The 24,662-nt window shown below is 47.1% G+C and overlaps 3 protein-coding genes and 1 non-coding gene across 4 annotated transcripts; all 4 read left to right on the top strand.

Moving 5' to 3' along the window:
* The first annotated feature begins 15,889 nt into the window (after nt 1–15,889).
* On the top strand, nt 15,890–19,888 carry LOC112346602 (pentatricopeptide repeat-containing protein At3g09040, mitochondrial-like). The gene is made up of 3 exons (XM_024675926.1): nt 15,890–15,989; nt 16,083–19,153; nt 19,298–19,888. The coding sequence occupies exons 1-3, from the start codon at nt 15,890–15,892 to the stop codon at nt 19,886–19,888; spliced, it is 3,762 nt and encodes a 1,253-aa protein (XP_024531694.1).
* A 390-nt stretch (nt 19,889–20,278) lies between these two features.
* On the top strand, nt 20,279–22,873 carry LOC9642737 (asparagine synthetase domain-containing protein 1). The gene is made up of 12 exons (XM_024675925.1): nt 20,279–20,347; nt 20,395–20,749; nt 20,817–20,962; nt 21,026–21,418; nt 21,471–21,573; nt 21,629–21,734; nt 21,782–21,866; nt 21,935–22,110; nt 22,169–22,268; nt 22,319–22,435; nt 22,486–22,542; nt 22,616–22,873. The coding sequence occupies exons 1-12, from the start codon at nt 20,279–20,281 to the stop codon at nt 22,718–22,720; spliced, it is 1,812 nt and encodes a 603-aa protein (XP_024531693.1). The 3' UTR covers nt 22,721–22,873.
* Nucleotides 22,874–22,978: 105 nt separating this feature from the next.
* On the top strand, nt 22,979–23,139 carry LOC112346685. The gene has a single exon (XR_002992544.1). It is a non-coding gene; the product is annotated as a U1 spliceosomal RNA (small nuclear RNA).
* Nucleotides 23,140–23,383: 244 nt separating this feature from the next.
* LOC9642113 (golgin subfamily A member 6-like protein 7) lies at nt 23,384–24,637 on the top strand. The gene is made up of 2 exons (XM_024675924.1): nt 23,384–23,846; nt 23,940–24,637. Exons 1-2 carry the CDS (start codon nt 23,384–23,386, stop codon nt 24,635–24,637), a joined length of 1,161 nt encoding a protein of 386 aa, XP_024531692.1.
* The last annotated feature ends 25 nt before the right edge of the window (nt 24,638–24,662 follow it).

Here is a 24,662-nt window from a genome sequence, read left to right as displayed (position 1 = left end):
TGCATATCAGTCGCTTTGATTATTACTGCACCACAAACATGATCATTGACGATGATCATATGTGCTACTTGCTTCTTTCAGGGAACATTTTGTTGAAGAAAAACCCAAAAATCAGCTACTTGTCGACCTCTTTTCGTTCCGGCAGGGTGCTCACGAGTCTGTTGCTGACTACATCACCCAGTTTCGAGCATATTGGAAGCAGTGTTGGGATTGTAGAGTGGTCCAAGATGAGAAACAGGGGATCACAGCATTCATAGCGGGTCTATATGGGAACTTGCAGCGAAAACTTCTTAAGAAGACATTCAGGTCTTGCCATGAAGCATTTTCATTTGCCACGAAGTTGGAAAGAGAACTTCTTGTTGACCTAGGGATTGCTAGAGTTGATTTTGACCAAGCCATCACCCCATTAGAGTCACCTTGTGCAGTTGTTCGCCCATCCACAACAAAGCCTATTGTTATTGAGCATAGACCTCCAGCTATTGAGAACTTTGCCAACGAGATGCGGCTGTTGAAGGAGATCATTCTTCAGCAACAGTCACACCATGACAAACTGCTCTAGGAGCTGATGGAGTCCAGGAAAGAGGCCACTACAGCTTGGGAACGCAGATTTAAGTCCCGTTGGTGCACTCACTGTGAGACGAACACATATAACACACAGTGTTGCTTCAAGCTTCACCCAGAGCTTCGGCCTCCACCTTCTCAACGTGTCCAACAACATCCCTTCGCTGATAACTCCACATTGTCTCGGGGTCCAAAGACATATCAGGAGCAGTTGGAGTGACAAGCAATTAAGGCAACCCCTTCGTCAAGCAAAGGCAAGGCACCAGCCTCATCGGTCAACACGATTTTGGTAGCCGAGGAACTCTATAGGCAACAGCAGCAAACTGCAGCCACTCAAGCCCAAGCGAAGAAGAAGGCAGCCGCTCAGCCCGGCATCGATCCCCCGACGTCAGTTGAGAGTGAATCTCTATCAGCACCAAATCCAGTGACACAGAGGGTGGCTTGTAAGCTCCCCTTCAAGTCACTACTCTCTTCCCCTCCTGAGATCTCACCAATATCTATTCCTGTTCTGGAGCCAGTTCTTCAATAGCTGGTTGACACTCCCATCACCTTTTCACTCCGAGACATGTTGTGTCTTGTCCCGAGATTCGGCCAGTGTTTAGAGGAGTTTGCACGGTCAGGAACACTAGAGAGCACTCTCAAGAGGACTCCTCAAGATGTGCACATTGTCGACATGACAAGATATGGTGGAGATCCTGGTCCATTTTTCGTCCCGGCATAGATTGGTACTTCCTCTTGTAGGGTGGATGCTTTGGTTGACTCTGGTTCTGGAAGCAACATTATCTCTCTCGAAGCTGCCCTTTCAACACAGCTACAGATCACTGAGAGCTCCTCCATCGTGCTCAAGACCTTTGCCAACCACACTATTCCTCTAGTGGGCATTTGCTGCGGTGTCAAGGTCTCAATGTAGGGTGTTATTTCTAAGGTGGATTTCCTCATGGTTGACTACCAACATCTTGGAACATCCTCTTTGAAGGACTCTATCATCCTCAGCCGCTCATGGCAAGTCACAGCCCATTTCACCATTGACAGCACACAAGGCAAGATGGAAATTAGCGATGGAACCTATAGCGCCACCTTTCTCAACAACCACAGCAGAGCTCTTTCTCAGCAAGCCCAGCAGGCTTAGGCTAAGATGGCCTCCACACCACACTTCCCTCCTAAGCTCACAAAGGTTTTTCCTGAATTGGCGGTGGAGTCAACCATCTATATGACGGATGTTTTCTCATGCAATGCGATTGACATGGTTGGAGGTGAGTCAGATAGCTCGAGACATCTCTCAGCTTCACTCTCTTTATTTGAGAGTAAGGTCGAGCCTCTCACCACGCCCTCTTTATTTGATGGCGGGGCTTATAGGGTACGGACTCCCATATCTAGCATTTCGGAGTGTTTCTTGATAGAGGAAGGGCTTCTTGATTTGTTTCTTGCATGGGACCAACTCTTTCTTATGGAGCTTGATGACACAGTCACTCCAGACCAGGCCCATCTTTCACAGGACACAGCTGAACTCAATTCTCCTCAGCAACTATCTAAGGTGTCACACAGCCAGCATCTTCCTACTTAAATCGCAGTAGCTGATGACTCTAAGCATATGTTGTCATGCTGTTTCTTGGAGACGGAAGATGACATTTAAACACACAACTGGCAGAAAGAATCAAGCCAATTGGACGTGCTACATGTGAGTTATAGCTCTTTGAGTTCAAAATTTCCTACCATGGAGCTCCCGATACAGATCCAAGTGTATTACATTGAAACTTTAGCACCGGACTTGGACTTGACTTCGATAGAGGATCTTCCTTCACTTGCAAAGTACTTGGCTACAGTCCTTGCATTGGATATTGAGCACTCAGAGCATCAAAAGCAAAGAGAACAATAGACAAAGACTCCGGATCCAACAACAACGTTCTTGCCTGACTTGCCAGAGACGGTCTTGCTGGATGTGGTGTCCCTAGCATATTTATTTGAAAAAGAGGACACTCCTATGATCATAGCTTATTTTGATAGTGCTTTCTGCCTCAAAAACCAGGTTGCCGGCATTGGAGTTTGGATGATTGATTCTGCGGAGAACAAAGTAGCCGACCTTTCTATCACTTTGCTAGCAACATCAGCTAATGAAGCAGAGTACTTGGCAGCTATCAATGCCATGAAGTTGGCCATAGATCTCAAGTTTAGGCGAGTCACTTTCATTGGAGATGCGCAACTCATCATACGTCAACTTACTAGAGAATACTAAGTCCGCAAAGAGAACCTGAAAGAGCTATACCAGCGGGCAATCAACCTAAAGAATGAGTTCTCTCAGGTGACTTTTCAAAGTGTCCCTCATGAAGAAAACTTTTGGGCAAACAAGCTATCACATCAAGCAATCACCATGATGCAAGGGGCAAAAGGCACTCCCTGATCTTTGGTTTCCAAGGTTAGGGAGGAATATAAGATAGATGAGCCCCCTAAGCCCAAGGTTTCTCTACACTCTAGGGTTCATGTTGTTTTCCTAGGTGATGACAAGCCACATCACTTGCTTCAACAAACGCAGCAAAGCTCTTGGATCTACTCCACTGTTTCAAGGACGTGTTTGCTTGGGACTACAGCTAGCTTCTAGGAGTTCCCATGGACACAATCATGCACAGTATTATGCTTTCAAAGTCAGCCAAACCAGTTCGTCAAAAGATGCGGTGTTTTAGCCCGGCAACTCACTCAGAGATGAAGTTGGAGATCGAGTGACTTCTGGCAGCCGGCTTTATTTACCCTTTGGAGAGCTCAGAGTGGGTGGCCAATCTCATCCTTGCACACAAGGCAAATGGAAAACTCCACCTCTGCATTGACTTTTGAGACTTGAATAAGGCAACTACGAAAGATCACTTTCCGACTCCATTTATCGATGCGATTGTGGATGAGATGGCTGGGCACCGTTACTACTCTCTCATGGATGGCTTTTCAGGGTACAACCAGATCTTCATTCATCCTGATCATTAAGATCTTACAGCCTTCCGAACATCTTGGGGCGTCTTCACTTTCAATGTCCTCCTGTTTGGCTTGTGTAATGCTGGAGTTACTTTTCAGCACTTTATGACCCATGCCTTTCACGACTTGATTGGGGGTGCCTTGAGGGTGTATATGGATGATTTGTGCATGACCTCTGACTCCTTTGAGGACCACCTTATGCACTTGGAGTAGATCTTCACTCACTGCTGACAACACAGGATGGGATCAAGCCCCAGGTAGCCAAGGCTTAGGAAATTCTGGCACCAACCAACGTGAAGCAACTTTGCAGCTTCCTCAGGCAAACGGGTTTCTTTTGCTGTTTCCTCCACAACTATGCTGCACGTTCACGGCCCCTGATAGCTCTGCTACAACACAACGTTCCATTTTTCTGGGGTGAGTCCTAGCAACAAGCCTTTGAATCACTGAAGCAGTCACTCTGCATGGCCCCGGTACTCCAACCACCAGAACGACAACTTCCTTTTGACATTTACATCACAACGGGTACAAAGGCTTTTGGAGTATGCCTTTGCTAATGTTCACAGCCTAGCAAGCCCCCACATGCAACATACTATACCTCACATTCGTTCAAGGAGACTAAGAAGAAGTATGTGGATGCAAAAAAAGAAGCAATGGTTGTTGTTTACACCTTGGAGTGATTTCATCACTTTCTCGTTGGAGCTTATATCCATTTCCATGTCTATTTTAATATGTTGACCTTTCTTTTACAGCGACCGGGTCACAGTCCTTGTACTTTATCTTGGATTGTGACCATCCAAAAGTTCCAGCCAACTTTTCACTATGGCGGAAGCGTGTGATGGATCTGAGCGAGTTTCTGGTTGCTGAAGCTACTTCCTTTGTGGTCCTAGCAGCATTACAAGACATTGCAGTGTACTTGGATTCAAGTCAGTTCCTAGTAGATTCCTCACCAGTACAACAAAAGGCATTGGAGATCCGAGCACATGGGTTTTGCCTTCTTGACAGACACCTTTATAGGAGAACTTCTCAAGAAGTTTTGTTGTGGTGTGTGGGTGAACATGAGGTCCCTAAGCTCCTTTGTGCTTTCCACTCTTGTACGGGACATTTCTCGGGACAAGTCACAGCACAACTCCTTTTGCGCCATGGCTACTTTTGGCCTTGGATTCACCAGGACAGCTTGGCCTATACAAAGGCATGTGAGTAGTGCCAATGGTTCAACCCTCAAAGCCATGTTCCATGTCTTCCTTTCCAGCTCATCACTTCTCCGAGTCCCTTTTTCCAATGGGGACTTGACTATGTCGGCCCGATCAACCCACCGAGCTCAAAAGGATAGCGATACATCATCGTGGCAATGGACTATTTCACAAAATGGGTTGAGGCCACCCCTCTACGACAAGCAGATCAACAGTCTATAGCAAATTTTGTCTACGAGTACATTATTTGTCGATTTGGAGTTCCTGCCGTTTTGATTTCCGATCGTGGCAGTAGCTTCCTTGGACAAGTGATGCAGCATCTTCACCAATGGCTGTAGGTCAAACAAGTGAAGAGTAGCAGCTATTATCCTGAGTGTAATGGCCAGGCGGAGTCCAGCAACAAAATATTGAAGACAGTCATCTCAAAGCTTGTGGAGGATCACCCGAGGCATTGGCACGAGCACTTGGTTACAGTGTTGTGGGCCTTTCAAACGTCCTTCAAGACATCCATCTCTGCGACCCCATTCTCCCTTGTCTATGGGATAGAGGCCGTGCTTCCAATGGAGATCCAAGTGCCATCACTCTCACTTTCACTTCAATACGCAGTAGCGATGCAACTTAGCGATGAGGACAAGCTTCATGCACGTGACTTGGAGGTTCTTGCCTTGGAAGAACAGCGACGATCTACAAATGAACATCTCCTTTGAGGCAAGTAGAAGATCAAGTCCGTCATTGATCACCGGTGGTCTGCCGAACCATTCGAGGATGGCGATCTTGTTCTACTCAAGGAGTTCATGCCACCTTCGAAGTTCTCCCCTCACTAGACCGGCCCCTACTTTGTCCAGCAACACATTAAGGGTGGAGCATACATGCTAGTTGATGCTGAGGGATGTGAGCTCCCACACGCTCACAACCACTCTCACCTCAAATGCTTCATTTGATGAGGCATTCCTCTTCTTTTCTTTTTCTTTTTCTTTTTCTTCCTTTCTTTTACTTTACTTTCATGACTCCTTTTCTTACTTTCAGAGGGTGTTTCCCCATTGCACCATGGCCCATGCCTTGGATTTCGTACTCAGGCTGCATTGCCATTTGTATGGAGGTTCCTCGCTTCGCCCGGTCTATGTTCCAGGTTCTTTGGCCCTTCCCTTACCATTACTACACCCACACTTTCCCCTCACTCATTTCATATCATCTACACTCACAGTTCCATCACCAATCACTTCCAGCAGCATTGCCCGCACTTATCTCTAGATGCTCGTCTTGCATCTTTCATTCTTTCACCATCATTCACATCTCCGCTTGAGGTCACATTTACACTATACCATGAACACACATACATGCACCAGCAGCAAATGACACCACCTCATTTGGGTGTGTCGTTTCCAAGATATCCTTACGACCATTTGCCGACGACGCACTAGCTTTTCTGGAGCAACTTTCTTCCAACCGGGTGAGCCTATTCACTCAAGGCACCTAGGTGGATCTTTAGGCGAGGCCACAAAAGCCAATGTCAGGAATCCCCCAATTCTTGCCACATTCCTGACTCTCGCCGGATTCCTGACCTGCAGACCACATTCCTGACTCTCGAGACACTTCCCTATTCCTGACTCTCGAGACACTTCCCGATTCCTGAGTCTCGAGTCACATTCCTGATGATGATGTGGCGCCTCCTCGACCTCAGCTGTATTTAGGCCGTCCTCGATCCAAGAGTGGTGGAGCTTCATCAACCTATAGTATATATAGGTTAGCCTTGTTCCATTTCTCCACAATCTGAATCAACACCAGTCTAAGGCCTCTTCTTTGTTTTCACTAGCTTTTTCTCTTTGTCTTTAGCATTTTCCAGTCTTGATCTTGTTGGGGGTCTTGACAGTTTGATTCAGATTGTGTTTTTTTGCTTTTCTTTTAGCTTGTTTTGATTATTTGATTGCCTTTGTCTTTTCCCCCCTTTCTTTTCTTTCTTCTTGCCAATGGAGTCTCCAAGCCATCCTGATTTCTTTGCCGAAGTCCTTGCAAAAATCCAGTCTGAGAATACCGAGCTGAAGGCGACCCTTCTTCGCATGCAGCAGGAGCTTGCTTCACTTTCGGCTCAAGGATCCAGCAAAGTTCCTGAACCGAAGGTGAGTTTCCCGGCGAAATTTTCAGGCAAGCGTTCGGAGCTTCGTGGATTTTTGAATCAAATGGAGCTGATCTTTGCACTTCAACATCGGCGGTACCCCACTCCTGAGTCTCAAATCGGTGCGATTGGGACGTTGCTCGAGGGTGCAGCTTTGTCATGGTTTTCTCCTCTTCTGGAGAAGAGCATGAAAGGGGTCGTGGTTCCGGAGCTGATGGATCTTCAATTGTTCAAAGAGAAGCTCGAAGCATGTTTTGGCGAGACGGATCGGGTTCGGGCTGCTACCACAAAGATGAGACGTCTCTCTCAGGGGTCTCGTCCTGCCTCGATCTACGCTGCAGAGTTCCAACTCCTTGCCTTGGACACTCAGTGGGATGAGCGGGCCCTGATTGACCAATTTCGTTTCGGCCTCAACAACGGTGTCAAGGATTTGTTGCTCACCATGGAGGATCCCAAGGACCTGTCGGACGCCATCAACAAAGCTGTTCGATGTGACAATCGTCTCTTTGAACGTCGTCAGGAAAGTCGCCGCGCCGCTGTTTTTCCGTCCCAGACTCAGGAATCCCAGCTTGAGTCTTCGGGGCATAGTCCTGAACCTACTGCTCCGGTCCCGATGGATATTTCTGGTACTCCCCGACTCATTAGAGGGAAGTTGAGTCCTGCTGAGAGGCAACGTCGAATATCTCATAATCTTTGCCTCTACTGTGCTGATCCTAATCACAAAGCAGCTGTGTGTCCCAGGAAGCCTCCCCGATTGCTCGAGTTCACTCTGCCTCAAAGTCCACCACTGTTGCAGTTGGGAAACGACCCTGTCCAAACAGAGTAGGAGCTGTCTGTTTGGACTCCCCAAATAAAAATCACTTTTCTTCCTTATCAAGCTCCTCACCACCTTTCATCAAAGCCACCACCAATTCCCGCAACTTCCACGTCCCATGTCTCCTTTCGTTCACCGGACAATCAGGACTCAAGGCTTTGGCGCTACTGGACTCGGGTGCAACTTCCTGCTTCATGGACACGGACTTTGCTGCCCGACATCACGTTCCTCTTTCTCCTACCATACGGGATCTGAGGGTTGAAGGCATCGGCGGGCATTTTGTGTCTCCATCTTCTGGACTTAGGGAAACGTTGCCCGTTCGAGTCCACATCGGGTCCACCGTCACCGATATCGCCTTCAACATCATCAACAGCAAGTCTTCCTCTGTGGTGCTCGGTCTTCCTTGGTTCCAACTACATCAGCCTCAGATTTGTTGGAAGGACTTACAGCTCATCTCTCCCACATCACCATCTCCCACGGCTTCCCCTGGTGTTCATCGAGTCCGAATCAGGAAAAGTTCCCTAAACTCAAGTCGGGGTTCTGTTCCTGACTCTACGCAGTTTTCATCCTCTTCTTTTTCCTCTCTTCCATCTTACACTGGACAGTATCCTCGTCTCATCATTCCATTTAGTCGTACCCCTCCTCCTATCTCCACAATCACTATGAAAGAACTCCTTCATGAAGAACCTCTTTTTCTTTTTGCTTTGCATGTTTCTCCTGTCAGTCTTCCTGAGAAGTATCATGATTTTGGGGATGTGTTTGACAAGAAAAAAGCTAGTGTACTGCCTGTTCATCGGCCTTATGATTGTCCCATTGATTTACAGGAAGGAGCGTCACCTCCGTGGGGGCCTATCTACGGGTTATCCCCGTCCGAGCTTAAGGCCCTCAAAGAGTATGTGGATGAGAACCTTGCCTCGGGCTACATTCAGCATTCGCAGTCCCCGGCTGGAGCGCCTGTCTTCTTTGTCAAGAAGAAGGATGGGAGCTTGCGGCTAGTCATCGACTACCGAGGTTTGAACAAGGTGACTGTTCGGAACCGTTATCCGCTGCCGCTGATCTCGGACCTGTTGGAACGCCTCGGCGGTGCCCGCTTCTTCACCAAGATCGACCTCCGTGGAGCATACAACCTGATCCGGATCCGGCCTGGTGATGAATGGAAGACTGCGTTTCGAACCCGCTATGGCCACTTCGAGTACACTGTCATGCCATTTGGCTTGACAAATGCTCCAGCGGTTTTCCAACACATGGCGAACGACGTTTTTCGGGAGTTTCTTGATCAGATGGTGATCGTCTACCTCGATGACATCCTCATCTACTCAAAAACTCAGGAGGAGCATGACGAACATGTTCGCAAGGTGCTAGCGAAGCTGCGAGAACACGGCCTATACGCGAAGCTTGAGAAATGTTCCTTTGATCAGCAGTCTGTGGAGTTCCTTGGGTACATTGTAACTCCTGAGGGTATCATGATGGATCCTGCTAAAGTCAAGACTATTCTCGAATGGGAGCCTCCACAATCAATGTCAGACGTTCAGGTTTTCCTTGGCTTCGCCAACTTCTACCGCAAATTCATTGATCACTACTCTGACATTGTCCTTCCTCTCACACATCTCACTCGCAAGGATGTTCCCTTCTCTTGGTCTGCTGCTGCCCAGCAGGCTTTCGACACACTCAAGGCGGCCTTCAGTTCTGCTCCTGTCTTGATCCATGCTGATTCCTCACAACCTTTCTTCATCGAGGCTGACGCCTCCGACTTTGCCATTGGTGCTGTGCTATCTCAACTCGGAGCGGATCACGAACTTCATCCGGTCGCTTTCCATTCTCGGAAATTCCAGCCTGCGGAGATCAATTACGAAATCCACGACAAGGAGCTTCTTGCCATCGTGGATTCCTTTGGAGAGTGGCGCCGTTTCTTGGAGGGGGCGAGCCATCAAACAACAGTCTGGACGGATCACAAAAATCTCGAGTACTTTGCCACTTCCCGAGTTTTAAGCCGTCGTCAAGCAAGGTGGGCACAATTCCTGAGTCGGTTTGACTTTGTTATCAAGTACAGACCTGGAAAGTTTCAAGGCCTTCCTGATGCTCTTTCAAGGCGCTCCTATCTCAGTCTCAGGCCTGGTAATCCTGCCTTCGATCAACAGGATCAAGTTATCCTCGGTCCTGATCGGCTTCAAGTTATGGCAATTTCCCTGGCCCCTCAGGACTCCTCCTTGATGGATGCAATCAGAAACGATCTTCAATCCGATGATCTCGCTAGCGACATTTTTCCCCATCTTCAGGCTGGACACCCAGTGACTCCCGACTGCCGGCGATTTGACGAGTTCGAGTTCTTAGATGGCTTATTGTACCGTGGGGAGCAGCTTTACGTTCCTGAAGGTGATGCTCGAAGGTTGATCCTGATGGCGTGCCACGATAGCCCGACTGCTGGTCACTTCGGCATTGCGAAAACCTATGAGCTAGTTGCACGGGACTTTTGGTGGCCTCACATGGACGACTACATCAAAGCTTTTGTTACCTCCTGTGACACTTGTGCCCGGAATAAGGTACCTCACCACCTTCCTTCAGGTTTGCTTCGTTCCCTTCCGGTCCCTTCAGGTTCTTGGGAATCCATCTCCATGGATTTCTTGAGTGATCTTCCGAGTTCTGGAGGCTTCAATAGCATTTTAGTCGTGGTGGATCGCTTCACAAAGATGGCGCACTTCTTGCCATGTACCAAGGAGTTTTCGGGCGAGGACATGGCAAAACTGGTATTCAGGGAAATTTTCCGACTTCATGGGATTCCTACAGATGTGGTTTCGGATCGGGGGCCTCAGTTCATCTCTCATTTCTGGCAACGGTTTTTGCAGCTGCTTGGAGTGAAGGCCAACCTCTCTTCGGCATATCATCCTCAAACTGATGGGCAGTCCGAGCGAACGATTCAGACGTTGGAACAATTCTTGAGGTGCTTCATCAACTATCATCAGGATAACTGGTTCGATATCCTTCCCCTTGCTGAGTTCTCCTATAACAACTCTGTTCACTCCTCTCTTCGAGTTTCCCCCTTCTTTGCGAACTCTGGCCGAAATCCCCGATTCAATCTCTCACTTCCTTCTCCATCTGAATCCTCTCGTTCCAATCCCCGCTCTGAATCATTTATCTCCAACCTTCAGGAAATCCACAACTCCATCTCCTTCCACCTCCATCGTGCTCAGGAATCTCATAAAACATTTGCCAATGTCCATCGTCAGGATTGTCCCCCTTACAATATCGGGGATAAAGTCTGGCTCCTCAGGCGAAATATCTCCACCACCAGGCCCTGTCCAAAACTCGATTTCAAACGCCTTGGTCCTTTCCCTATCACTGCCATCATTAATCCTGTCACTTATCGCCTTGCACTTCCCTCCTCATATCAAATTCACCCCGTTTTTCACTCCTCTCTCCTTGAGCCTTATATTCCCAGTCCTATTCCAAATCGGGTCATTCCTCCGCCTCCACCAGTGCAGCTCGAGGATGGGTCTGAGTACGAGGTTCAGGACATCCTTGATTCCAAGATTTCACGATCTAAACTCTACTATCTGGTGGACTGGAAGGGTTACGGACCTGAGGAACGCACTTGGGAACCTGCGGACAACCTGATTCATTCTCCTGACCTTGTTCAGGACTTCCACCGCCGCTATCCTTCTCGTCCCAGTCCTCATTCTTTTTCTCCATCTCCCATCCCTCGCCGCTCATCTCATCCTCCTCTTCGTTCTCGTTCACATCCTCGTTCCACTCGTTCTTGAGGAGGGGGTGCTGTCAGGAATCCCCCAATTCTTGCCACATTCCTGACTCTCGCCGGATTCCTGACCTGCAGACCACATTCCTGACTCTCGAGACACTTCCCTATTCCTGACTCTCGAGACACTTCCCTATTCCTGACTCTCGAGACACTTCCCGATTCCTGAGTCTCGAGCCACATTCCTGATGATGATGTGGCGCCTCCTCGACCTCAGCTGTATTTAGGCCGTCCTCGATCCAAGAGTGGTGGAGCTTCATCAACCTATAGTATATATAGGTTAGCCTTGTTCCATTTCTCCACAATCTGAATCAACACCAGTCTAAGGCCTCTTCTTTGTTTTCACTAGCTTTTTCTCTTTGTCTTTAGCATTTTCCAGTCTTGATCTTGTTGGGGGTCTTGACAGCCAAAGCCACTTTCTTCTACTCCAGCACTCAGTGGACACATGCCACCTCCTTTTACCGGCAACCTAGCGACCACGCCGTCCTTTTCAGCTACTGCCTTCTTCAATTACTCTTATTTCAGAGATGGCCACCTTCTCAGAGTGCCACCACCATCTCGGTGCTCCACCATATCACTCCACCATATTGGTGCTGGAGCAGGCATAGGAGTAGGAGCGAGAGCAGGTGGTTACTAGTTACAGGTACCCAGTTACTGGTTACAAGTTACTAGTTACCGGTTATCAAACCATTGGCTTAACACTTTAGTGAGAGGCCACTTTTTTAGAGTGCCACCACCATCTCGACACTCCATCATATCACTCCATCTTTCATCATCTCTACACTTACCACCCTTGGGCAACACATCCCCTCTTCTACCTCTCTTTCTTTCTCGATCTTGGCCAATCCTTAGAGCATACCTAAAGTCATCATGAGGCTACATTTGCATATTACACTTTCCTATGTCAAAATCCAAGTACGAGTTAAGTTCTTTGGGTACTCACTCTTTTTTCCTTTATTTTTCTCCCCTTTCCACACTTTTTCTGCACTTTTTCTTCAACTTCAGGGTCCAATTTGACTATAGGGTTTCCCACCGGGTTTTCCTCCCTGTCTCTAAACTTCACACCTACCTCTTTTTTTTTTTTTCCACTTTGTTTTCTAAAGTTTCTACTATTTCACGCAGCTACCAGCACTTCGCATCAGTAGCAGAGGTACACTCTACACTCTTCAGCGGGTTCTCGCGTGTTTGGAGCCAGTGCGATCCACCGTGGTCGCATGTTAGGGTGTGGCCACCAAGAGAGTGAGAGAAAGAGAAGGAATAGTCTAGTCTTTGGAATATTCCCCATCTTCCTTGTATAAAACCCTTGCCCCACAAGGGCAAAAGGGGGCATTTTGTGGAGAGTATTGAAGCATTTCTTGTATTTGAGCAAATGTTGGGGGAGATGCCCCTCCTTCCCCCGACATCAGTTAAGCTAGATTTGATGTTGTGGGATTGATGTTACTCATACAAACTAGATCCACAACTCAATTATTTTAAAGCTAGAGGAGTGGTTAATTAAGTGAAGTTGCAATCTTTTGAAAAAAGAGATTGAAAGTCTAGAGAAAGCAAATTTTAAGCTGAAGACTTCCTTAAATGTTGTTGTTAATACTATTATACCACCAATGTCAACACTAGACTAGCATATATGATCAACTAAAAATGGAAAGGCTATACAATATAGGTCTTCCATTTCGAAAGGTACACAAGAAAAGATCAAACTAGGAAAAAAGTTGAGGTGCACAATCACAAAGATAAATTACATTAATATTGTGGCTAAGGAGTTTGTTATTGTGACTAAATCGTCAAAAAGTACGAGTTTACACTATCAAAATCTGCAAAAATCCATCCTATAGCTTTTCAGATTTTACATAAAGGGGCAGGACAAAGAAAAAGTATATTTCCTGCAAGCATATCTATTACATTTTTATGCAGGAACTAAACCATAAAAGCAATCTAAAAACTCTTCTCAAGCTTCACAATTGTAAAATTTGTCTAGTGGATGTGATGGTTGATCTTAGGATCTTTTTTAATGATAGGAGCCCAGGCAGGTTTTGAGCTCACGAGCTCATTTTTCAAACCTACCTGGGCTCTTGTCTTCACGAGCTGAGCTCACGACTTTTCAAACACAAGAAAAACATTGTTTTATCTTAAAATGACATTTTTTTATCTTTCAAATTTGATTTAATCTTTATTTCCAAGTAAATTCAACCAATAAAATATAAATATAAATATAGATCTGAACACTTGAGAAAAGTCCTATTTGCATTGAAGGAAATGGACAACTAGAAGAGTGAAGTCTTGAATAATCTCAAGAGAGAACTTTTTTAGCATTTGATTGGCCTTGGCTTGTGGACCAGTTGCAATTATAGACATATGCTTCTATTGCTATGTGGGTCTAAAAGAGTTGAAAAGATTGGCCTCATTTGTCTCATTACTATTTGTCATCATACCACATCTTCAATCAATTTGACAATTTGTTGCTACAAACCATGGTCGGCAAAGGATGATAGAGTCAACAATTGGAGCATATCATAGTGCTTAGAAGTCAACTGCAATGAAGTCCACATGCACTGAAATGACATCATTTTGGATCAAAATATCTCAACAAAATCCCATAGACACCACTATATAGTTTATAAAGGTTTTAATAGCATGGTTGTGTTTGAAGGAAAAATTTATAAAACCTCCACCAATGGAAAAGAAATCACATTTGTTATACAATCAGAGTCAAGAAGGCCTTTTTAAACATCATATCCTCCAATTGCAATATTTGCTATAAATAATTTGGGATATGAGTAAGATTTCAAGTTTATGACTCAAGATGTAAACTCTTGAATTTGTCACTCAGCCCAATACTACTCAAACCCAAAACATTTAACCCCAAAACTTTTAACTAATTGAAAAATAGGATGTATTTTTATTCATGGGCCTTTTCCATTTATATTTATTTATCAAGTCATTTTCGTTGATTTTTTATACCACATTAAGTATGGGAGACCTTATATAAGAGTTGAAGGGCTAGTTTGATGCTTGGCAAATGCTTAAGTCATTATGAGAAACCAAAAATTCTCTATAGAAGCTTGCTAAGAGAAACTAAGCACTTGGTGTCAACTAGCTATTGTAGAAAATACTCAAGCACATCTGAGTGTGAAGGAAACACCTAGTTAGATTTGCTATCAAAATATAGAGCCAATCTAAATACTTACATATTGAGAATTCTTGAGGATGCATCTAGTGTGATAAATACCCCAAAGAAGGATATCGTGTAGGCAACAACTTTTCCTATAACAGTAGGTAGCAAAATGCCAAGAATAAGAGACACTTAATTATGTCCCAAAGAAGCTAGAGATAACAAAATACTAAAGATTGGAGCAACACCAACATAATCACACCTTATAACATTAGAAGCTTGGTTTGAAGAGGATACAACAACAAAAACAACATTGCTAAGTGATAATATGATGCATAATTTATAATCTTAAATGACACACTCCTCAATTGATGATAGCATAGCATGGCAGAAAAGAGAATGTAATAAAGATAAAAAAGGAAGAGTAAATCTAAACACAGTAATAGCTAGAATTCTATATTAGGCAAAAACTTATAACATATAGAATTAAAAATTAAAAGCACAATCTTGAACACTAGAGTAAAACATACCAAAAAGCTTGTCTTTTAATTGCAATGCCCCTCACCTTCCCAATATAAATATTCAAGATATGGGAATAAATATATTAATTGAGGTTTAGATACACAATTCATATGCTATACTACTATAATTATATAATGCTGCCATAATCTTCCTCAGTTTAGATTAAATGAATCATTTTTCTTCCTGGCACATTGTGAGAAAGTGAGGAAGTCATACCTGTACACCATGGTCAAAATAACTCAACAGGAACATTCAAAAAGGGTGAAGGGGCTTGGCATATGCTTATGAAGTTCTCCAAGTTTCCATGCAGTGTTAGATGCAGGATGGAGTGTTAAGGCAATGACAATGCAAGTGATGTTCTTGCTCTTGCTCTAAGCGTGCACATAAGTCAGACTCCAAGAAACCTTGCCAAGTTGGAGGAATGTCTACTCTATCACACAGCTCTGCTGAGAAATCTAGAGAGAGTTTTGCCAACTAGCTAGAGTTTGGGATTATGCTTGCAAGCTCCCATATTCAACTATTATATTGTAATTTCTATGCGAGGCCTTGATTGCTGGATTCCGGGAGCAACTAGCAGATTCCGGGAGGAATTACTGTCCATAGAAAATGTTGATTCTGGTCTTTGTTTCCCATAACATAGTAATGTGTGCTTTTCATATTATAAAGGGGGCTTACAGGTTTTTGATTTTTTTTTCTAAAAACGAAGCTACTTTACAAGCCTTACCTCGTAACCAATGGTTGAATCAGCATGGGCAGCAATAATTGTATCATGGTTCCATAAAAACCTGTCTTTCTAATACTAATGTGAGTTTTAAGTACATGAGCATCAAAATTGATATCCTTTGGTTTAGAAGAAAATCACAACCGTGAAATGGGGGGCAAAGGGCTAAACGAGAAGATTCTAGGGTTTTGGATGGGCAGAGTAATCGTCTTGCAGCAGCATTCTCTTCGGCATTGTGAAGCAGTAGGGAGTTAGTGTATTCTGATCGATCGAGGTAGCGCCGCGCTTTAGCAACGTTTGATGGATGGATCGATCGATCGCTAGAAACGTTTCATGAGAGCAGCAAGATGCCGCGCCCTGGGATTGCGCCTGGCGAGAAATCTAGAACATCAGCGGCATTGTCTCGTAGAGTTCGATGGCGACCAAGTTGGAGATTCGTCTCAGGCATTGCTTGTGGTGCTCAAAGCCCTCAAGGCGTGTAGCAGCGGCAGGGATTTGGAAGCCGGCGAGAAGATTTACAGGCGGCACAAAGTCTTTTGCTCGGATTTGTTCGTGGCCACCGCGGCTGTGGACATGTTTGCGAAGTGTGGGAGCTTAGAACAGGCACAGATGATCTTCGACAGCATGGCTTTCCATGACGTGGTGTCGTGGAATGCCTTGATCCAAGGCTACGTCTTACATGGCAGAGAAGACTTTGCTCTCGATCTCTTCTCGCAAATCCAGACGTCTCGAGAAACCACACCGGATTCTCGGACTTTCATCGCGGCTTTGATGGCATGCTCGCAAAGAGCAGCGAAACAAGAAGATGGCAATGGTGGTGGATCGATCACCAAGGTTTCTTCACTCAGGATTGGAGTGTCGCTTCACTCGCAAGTTGAAAAGGCTGGATTTGAGTCCGAGGTTTTCGTAGCAAGCGCGCTGGTGGATATGTACTCGAGCTGTGGGAGCATGGAGGATGCTCGCAAGGTTTTCGACAAGATCGCTCCAGCTCGCCGTGACGTCGTACTGTGGACCGGCTTGATCATGGGATACGTTTCGAATGCACAGGCCGACGACGCTCTCAAGCTCTTCGAGTTGATGACCACCGGTTCATCACCTTGCCGACCAAATGCTCGAACTTTCGTCGCTGGACTCGCTGCCTGCGCGGGCTTAGCAGCAAAGGAAACAGCAAAGCTGGTCGAAGGAAGGCTTGTCAAAGTGGAGAGTCTTGCGAAAGGATCGCGGTTTCACTCGGAAGCCATAAAGCGTGGATTCGGCTCCGACTTGTTCCTGGCCAACTGCGCGGTGGACATGTACGCAAAGTGTGGAGCCATAGCCAGAGCTCGCCAAGTTTTCGATGGGATGACTCGCCGGAGTGTAGTGTCGTGGACTTCGCTCATGATGGGATACGTCGAGAATGGCGAGCCAGAGCAGGCACTCGACGTCTTCCAGCTGATGAAAAACGAGAGCCCCGATCCTCCAAACGCTCGAAGCTACGTCGCTGCGTTGCTGGCCTGTTCTGTCTTGGCTTCGAGAGAGCAGGGCAGGAAGATAACCGGTGGAAGCATCGTGAAGCTGAGCAGTCTGGAAGCCGGGATGAGTCTCCACTCTCAAGCTTCCAAGCAGGGATTCAGTCGCGACGTCTTCGTCGCGAATACTTTGATCGACATGTACGCCAAGTGTGGAAGCATGCAAGACGCTTGCGCGGTGTTTCACGGGATGACTCAACCGGACGTTGTCTCGTGGACGTCTTTGATCCTGGGATTCACTGCGAACGGACAGAGCAGGATGGCCTTAGAGACGCTGTCCAAGATGGAGGAGTGTGGAACTTGCGAGCCCAATGCACGGACTTACGTAGCCGGGCTTGTGGCCTGCGGGAACTTAGGTACCGAGGACCGAAAGCTCGGCATAGGAACGAGCTTTTGCTTGGAGATGGGACGGGAGATACACTCGCAGGTGGTGAGGAGAGGCTACGTCTCGGACGTGTTCGTGGTGAACAGCTTGATCACCATGTACTCCAAGTGTGGGAGCTTGTTCGAGGCTCGCCAAGTCTTCGACAGGATCAAGAGCTCTGGTGATGAGAAGCCGGATCTAGTCTCCTGGAACGCGTTGATATCCGGCTACGTCGACAATGGTGACGCCGAGGTTGCTCTGGAACTCTTCGCGCGGGTGGAGTCGCCGGACTCTCGGACTTTCGTCGCAGCTCTCTCGGCTTGCTGCGCCTTGGCCTCGAGAGAAACTGGAGAAGAAGCCGGGCTCAAGGTGAAGAGCCTGGAGAAAGGCATGGCGATACACTCCCAGGCCGTGAACATTGGCGTCTCCTCGGACATCTTCGTGAGCAACAGGCTGGTCGACATGTACGCAAAGTGTGGGAGCATGGCAGACTCGAGGAAAGTCTTCGACAGGATGGCCGCCAAGAGCTCGGTGTCATGGACGAGCTTGATATCCGGCTACGCGGACAACGGCCAGCCCGAGGTGGCTCTGGAGCTGTTTGAGAAGATGGTCGCCGAGAAGAGCTGCGAGCCGGATGCTCGGGCTTTCGTGGCTGTGCTCTCGGCACTCTCGGCTCTGGCATCCACGGAAGCTGGAGAAACGATCGATGGCAATGCCGTGAAAGTAGTCTCGCTGGAGAGAGGCCGAGCTCTCCACTCTCGAGCTCGAAGCTCCGGCGTGGAGCTGGAGAACGATGGCTTCGCTGCCAACGCGCTCATCGCCTTCTACTCCAAGTGTGGCAGCATGATCGAAGCTTGCGAAGCGTTTGAGGCGATCGATCGCCCGGACGTGGCGGCGTGGACGGTCCTCATGCTCGGCTACTCGGACAACGGGCAGCCCGAGATGGCGCTCGAGACGTTTGCTCGGATGCGGTGCCGTACGCAACCCGATACTTGGGCCATGGCCGCCGTACTGGTGGCGTGTGGCCAGGCAGTGGCCCGGGAGGCCGGGAGGAGCGTCCATGGCGAGATTCACAGGAGAGAGGAGGCTGCGAAGTGCCCGATCTTGGCGAATTCGCTGCTGGATTTCTATGCAAAGTGTGGTGCGATGGATTGCGCGCAGCGGGTGTTTGATTCGATCGCGGATTGGAGGGATGTTGTGGCGTGGAATTGCTTGATCGCGGGCTATGGGCGATTGGGCGATTCCGGGAAGGCGACGGAGGCGTTTGGGAGGATGCGCGAGGAGGGGGTGAGACCGAGCGCGATCACGTTTGTGTCGGTGCTCACGATGTGTAGCCACTGTGGGCTGGTCGAGGAGGGAAGGAAGTGCTTGGAATCCATGGCGCCCAAGTTTGGCGTGCATCCGACCGTCCAGCACTACACGTGTATGGTGGATCTGCTGGCCCGCGCGGATCGCGTGGAAGATGCCGTCTCGACGGTGGATGCGATGCCTTGCTACCCGGACGAGGTGACGTGGACGGCTGTGATGGGCGCCAAAGCTCGAGTTTAAAAATCTCCAATTTTAGGGCCACCAACTTCAAAAGCCCTAAAATTCCGCATGGAATCAGGTACGTCTTTTCTGGGCGCAAGCTTTTCATAGCGCTTGGTTTTAGGTTTGACTTCGGCCATGGAATTCTTTGGAACGCAGTTTGCTCGCTTCGTGGAATCCCAGCTCGAGAGCTTCAAGGAGGATTTGGTGTGGGAAAGCGTGAAGCATCTCGATGATTTCATGACGGGCAAGTTGCAAAAACACCAAAGGGAGATCCTACGAAGCCTCAGGCCTCTAGAGGATAGGATGACGGCCATGGAGGAATCACTAATGGCAAAAGACTTGAACCTGGAGAGAAGGTTGGCGGCCATAGAGCAATCCCTACGCACAGAGAAGGACCAGATCAAGTATAGCTTGAATGATGCCCAAATGAACGTGGTAGACACCATAGCAGATACCAAAATGGAGATTGACGAAGCATTGGATGATATGGCCCAAAGGATGGCCAAGCTCGAGAGGGCATTAACGTTGAAGTCATCGGAGAAATGGTTGGCGGATAAAGATAACTTGGGCACTACTGTTGCAGATATCACAGATGCTATAGCACAGCTCAAGGAGAAGATGGAAGAGCGAGACACTGAAATTCTTTCACTAGTAGCAAGTGTGAAGATCTCGGATGAAGAACTCGTAGCAAAGTTTCATATTGGTCTCTCCAATGTTCTTGCGCTAAAGGCACTGATCTGCGCTTGAGTATTGGATATTTGAATGTTTATATAATTTTTTCTGAATATTAATTTGATATTTTAAAATTTATCAATATATAAATAAACAATCATATTTGAAATTTTTGGTAATATACCAAGAATATATTGAATATTCTACCATCTAACAGTTGTTATTCATTGAGATTAATCTTGCATTTATAATTTATAAACATTCTAGTTTATTCTACTATAATCTTGTGTTCATAAATTATAAGCTTCCATTTGATTAATTAGATTAATAAATAAGAATAACATTACTATTAGAAAACCCAAATTATGTAGTAAAATAAGCTCTCAAATGAAAATTAATATTTTGAAAAAAATAAATTTACTTAGGACTTTTAATATTTAAATACTTAAAATTAGGGTTCTAGCCATGTGTGGCATCGGACTGATTGTCACTGGAGTGGAATTTAGCTGCGGGATCTCGGCTTCTCGATCAAAGGTATATAAGCGCTGACTGTGATGGTATCTTGATATTTTTTCTCTCAGGAGACGCCTTGTCTGGAGGATTTACTCGCCGCATTGCGAAGGCGAGGGCCCGATAGTTTTGGCGTAAGAACTGTCCGGCTTGGCACAGGAAAGATCGAGCAGCTGGAGAGGGATTTACAGATTTCTAGCGAGTTTTGGGAAGCTGGGAACTGTGGTGATGATTGGAGCTCTTCTCAGCATCAAACTGGCTCCAAAATCCAGGACGAAAGAGTCGATGAGCAGGATGGAAAGATCTACGTTCCACAGGAAGCTTTTGCGACCTTGGAATTTGTTGGCACCACTTTGCAACTTAGGGGATCTCATCGAGTTTGTCAGCCTCTACGGGACAGCGATGGAAACATCCTCGTCTACAATGGTGAGTTCTCATTTGTTTCTCTTTCCTTTGAGAGAAAATCTTTCATCTCTTTCGTGAAATCTTGTAGGTGAAGTGTTTGGAGGCTTGGAAGTTCTTCCAAGTCAGAACGACACCGAAGTTTTGCTGGAGAGGCTTGGAAGATGCGATTCGAGCTTTGGAGTTTGTCAAGCGTTGTCTCAAGTAAGAGGTCCCTGGGCCGTAATCTACTTCCAGGTACGTAGTTAGCCTTCAAAGGTGAATCTGGAAACGTTGTTTTTATCTTGGATGTGATCATAGGCCTCCACTCGGACAATATGGTTTGGACGTGATGTCTTTGGAAGGAGAAGTCTTCTCGTGCATTGGCCTTCAGTGGACGATCCACGGTTTCTTCTATCCTCCGTAGCTCCCTGTGACAACGAGAAGCTGTTCTACGATCCTTTTACTTTCTGGAAGGAACTTCCCTGTGGGATTCACAGTCTACAACTTAGCAATGGCGAAGTTCTCACTTGCAAGGGAGAGATAAGAACTCACAGATGGGAGGATCCACTTCTAGACAAGCTGATGCTTTGGGACCGAGCTCACTCATCACCGTCTTCTTTTTCTTCTTCGGCAGCTGTCGAACTCGCTCTGACTGCATTGAAGGAATCTGTGGAGAGGCGTCTCGTTAACAGCAGAATGAACGTAAAACAGGTATAGTTCTTCTCTTGGTTTTTCTTGGTTCTTACTCCGATTCATGTTAAAGAGCAGGCCAGAAGATGTGGAGACTCCTGTGGCAATCCTCTTTTCCGGAGGGATCGATTCGATGATTTTGGCTGCGCTTACTGATCAGTGCCTGGATCCTGCTTGTATGTTGTTTTTATCTTTACAATCATGGAAAGGCTCACTTTTTTCCCTTAACAGATACCATTGACCTTCTAAATGTTAGCTTTGATGGTCCATCGGCACCGGATAGAATTTCTGCGATCGCTGGCATTGACGAACTTCGAAGGATTTCGCCCTCACGCAAGTAAGTTTCTTCTTTGGATTTCTAGTAATCACGGCATTGCGTTGCAGGTGGAGACTTGTTCAAGTCGATGAAGACATAGGCACAAACGAGAGTACAATGTTTTCTCTTATATGTCCTTCAGAAACGTACATGGTACGCAAAAAGAGACCTCCAGTTTCGATTTTTCTTTTCGCTCTTGGACGACTTCTTTAACTTGGCAGGATCTAAACATCGGAACAGCTCTTTGGTCTGCTGCCAGAGGAGAAGGAGCCGTGGAAGATCACAACAAAGTCCGCATTTCTTACAAGTCAGCAGCGAAAGTCGTGCTTGTTGGAGCAGGAGCAGACGAGCAATGTGGTGGCTACTTGCGGTACCGCACAAAATTCAAGCTCGGAGGGTGAGTGATTGTCTCGTTTTCCATCCATAGCTGAAAGTTTTCTTCTTTGTCTTGCAAGATGGGAAGCGCTGGCAGCGGAGATGAGGCTGGACATGCAGAGGCTGTGGAAACGAAACCTGGGACGAGACGATCGCTGCATTGGAGATCATGGAAAGGAGGTTCGCTAGCTTTTTAAAATCTCAAAGAGATAATCTAGTCATTCTTCCAGGCTCGGTTCCCATTTCTAGACGAGAATGTGATCCAAACGTTCCTGGATATCCCTCTGGAAGAAGTTGTGGATCTCAGACAAGATCTCGGCATCGGCGACAAGAAAATCCTGAGACAGGTTTGGAGGAAAAAAGTAATCTTTCCAGCCTCACTTGTTGCTTTTCCCAGGTTGCGAGGTCACTAGGACTTTCTCAAAGCGCCAGTCTTGCAAAGCGTGCAATACAGGTTTAGAATCCACTTCTCGTTTTTTTCTTTCTCTCTGGAGATTTGCTCAAGCTTTCATTCAACTTCCATGCAGTTTGGCAGTGGCATTGCCAAAAAGTCCAACAGGCGCGACTTTGGGAGCAACCGAGCCGCAAACAAAGCCTCGGCTGGAAGCGTGAAGCTCGCGAATCTGGAATGATATGTTCATCCATGACAAGTTTGCGATTTCACGGAGTAAGAAAATATGGCCAAGGATAAACTGGAAGTTCGATTGATCCGGAAGAACTGCAAAGAGAAAGTGTTCATGATAAAAAGATTAAGAGCTAAACTAAGCAAGTTTAACCAAAACCCACATCCACGTGTCAATACACGTGTACTTCTGACCTATCCCACATGCCGTGGTATGGAATGAAGCCACCAAAAGTGGTATATAAACTAGGGTTATAGGAGATGAAACATACTTACCTGGACGGGGTCTATTGGTGATCATTAAGGCCAATGGCCTAGGTTTGGCTTTCCCATTGCACTTTGGCTTGGCCGACCTACCATCTTCCCAAAGTGGAGGAATGGACGTCATAATTTGTGGAAGTTGAGGGCTCGCGTACGCGCGGCCCTCTCCAAATATAGAAACCCTAAGTTGGATAAACCTATGGAAGGTTTAGTGTTGACTATAAGTAAACGAGTGTTGACTTTAAGTAAACGATAAACCTAAGCCCTAATGAAAAAGTTAAAACTTTAGGGCTCTTGCATTTGACTTTAACTAGAGCATTAAAACGATTCTATTCGAGAAAATAGGGTTCTCTCTCTCCAGGGACAAGGAAAGGGTTTTTGAGCTCCAAGGCCGCATTTTGATGGAGCGATCATGGAAGAAGGTATGATCATGGAGCAGCAGCCGCAGCAGCAGGAGGAGAATGGATTGGATTCTTCTTTCTCGGCTCCTAGGAATTCCAAGAGGCAGCGAAGGCCGAGTGTGCGCTTGGGCGAGATTGGCGACGTTCCCCTAGCGTTGTTTCTCGAGAATCGGCCTTCTTTCAAGAGGAGGAAGAAGCGCGCGGCGGCGGCGGCCCAAGTTTGTCCCTCTTTGCTGCCGGATGTGGTGGAAGAGGAGGTGGAGGATGATCCAACCGCGGTGGACATGACGGGCTTCCATCTCCAGGAGGCGCTGGAGTCGCCGCCATCGAAAACCAAGGCTTTGGAGCTCGTCCACGATGCTGAGGAGAGGAAGAGCGGTGAGAATGGGAACGAGGCGGAGATGATCGAGCAGGCGGCCGAGGTGGAGGAGCACGATCAAGCCGCCGAGAATGGCGAGGACGAGGAAGAGAAAGGTGGCGGCGGCGAGGAGAGGAAGAGAGGCGAGGAGAAGAAGAAGAAGAAGAAGAGGCGGCGGCTAGGGAATGGTGGTAGCGGTGGGAAGAAAGGGAGGAAGAAATCCTCCTCTTCTTCGTCTTTCACTGTCAAGAACTGGGGAGCCAGGAAAGTTGTGGCGGCTGGTGAGGAGGATGGCTCGAAGAGCTCGTCGCTGGCTAAAGAGAACGAGGAGATTGGCGCCGAGGTGGAGGCTCGAGAGAGCAAGGAAGAAGAGATGGAGGAAGCGAGGGAGGAAGCAGTAGAAGAAGAGGAAGAGCTTCCGCAGGACCAAGAAGAGCTCGAGGTGGAAGAGAAGAATGCCTCTCAAGGTCTGTTTGATCAGGCAAACGAAAGCGATGCTTTGGTAGAAGCCATCGATCCGGAGGAGCGATTGCTGGAAGAAGGTGATGGTGGCGATGGTGAGAACTTCCCAGCCAGCGGAGTCCGGGAAGAGAACCAATCTCGCCAAGTAAACCGAGAAGAAGAACGCGAAGAAGAAGTTCCAGAGACTAGGACGCAGCAAACCACGAGTAAAAGTGGTGAGCTCAACCAGGAAGAGAGCTTCGTTTTGCCGGAGCTCGTAAGAAAGTGGCTCGAGGAACGAAGGTTGGCCAAGTATATGGACGTGTTTGAGCTCCATGAAGTGGACGAGGAGGCTCTTCCACTGCTCACCATGGAGGACTTGCGAGAGATGGGAATCCACGCCGTGGGCTCTCGCCGGAGGATGTTCCACGCCATCTTGAGCCTCTCATCTCGCAGCTCGGATTGAAAAAAAAAAAAAAAGTGGAAGGACG

This window comes from Selaginella moellendorffii, unplaced genomic scaffold, assembly GCF_000143415.4.
Source record: "Selaginella moellendorffii unplaced genomic scaffold, v1.0 SELMOscaffold_16, whole genome shotgun sequence".
NCBI lineage: Eukaryota > Viridiplantae > Streptophyta > Lycopodiopsida > Selaginellales > Selaginellaceae > Selaginella > Selaginella moellendorffii.
Note: the sequence above shows the minus strand (reverse complement) of the source record. Positions and strands in the feature narration are given on the sequence as shown.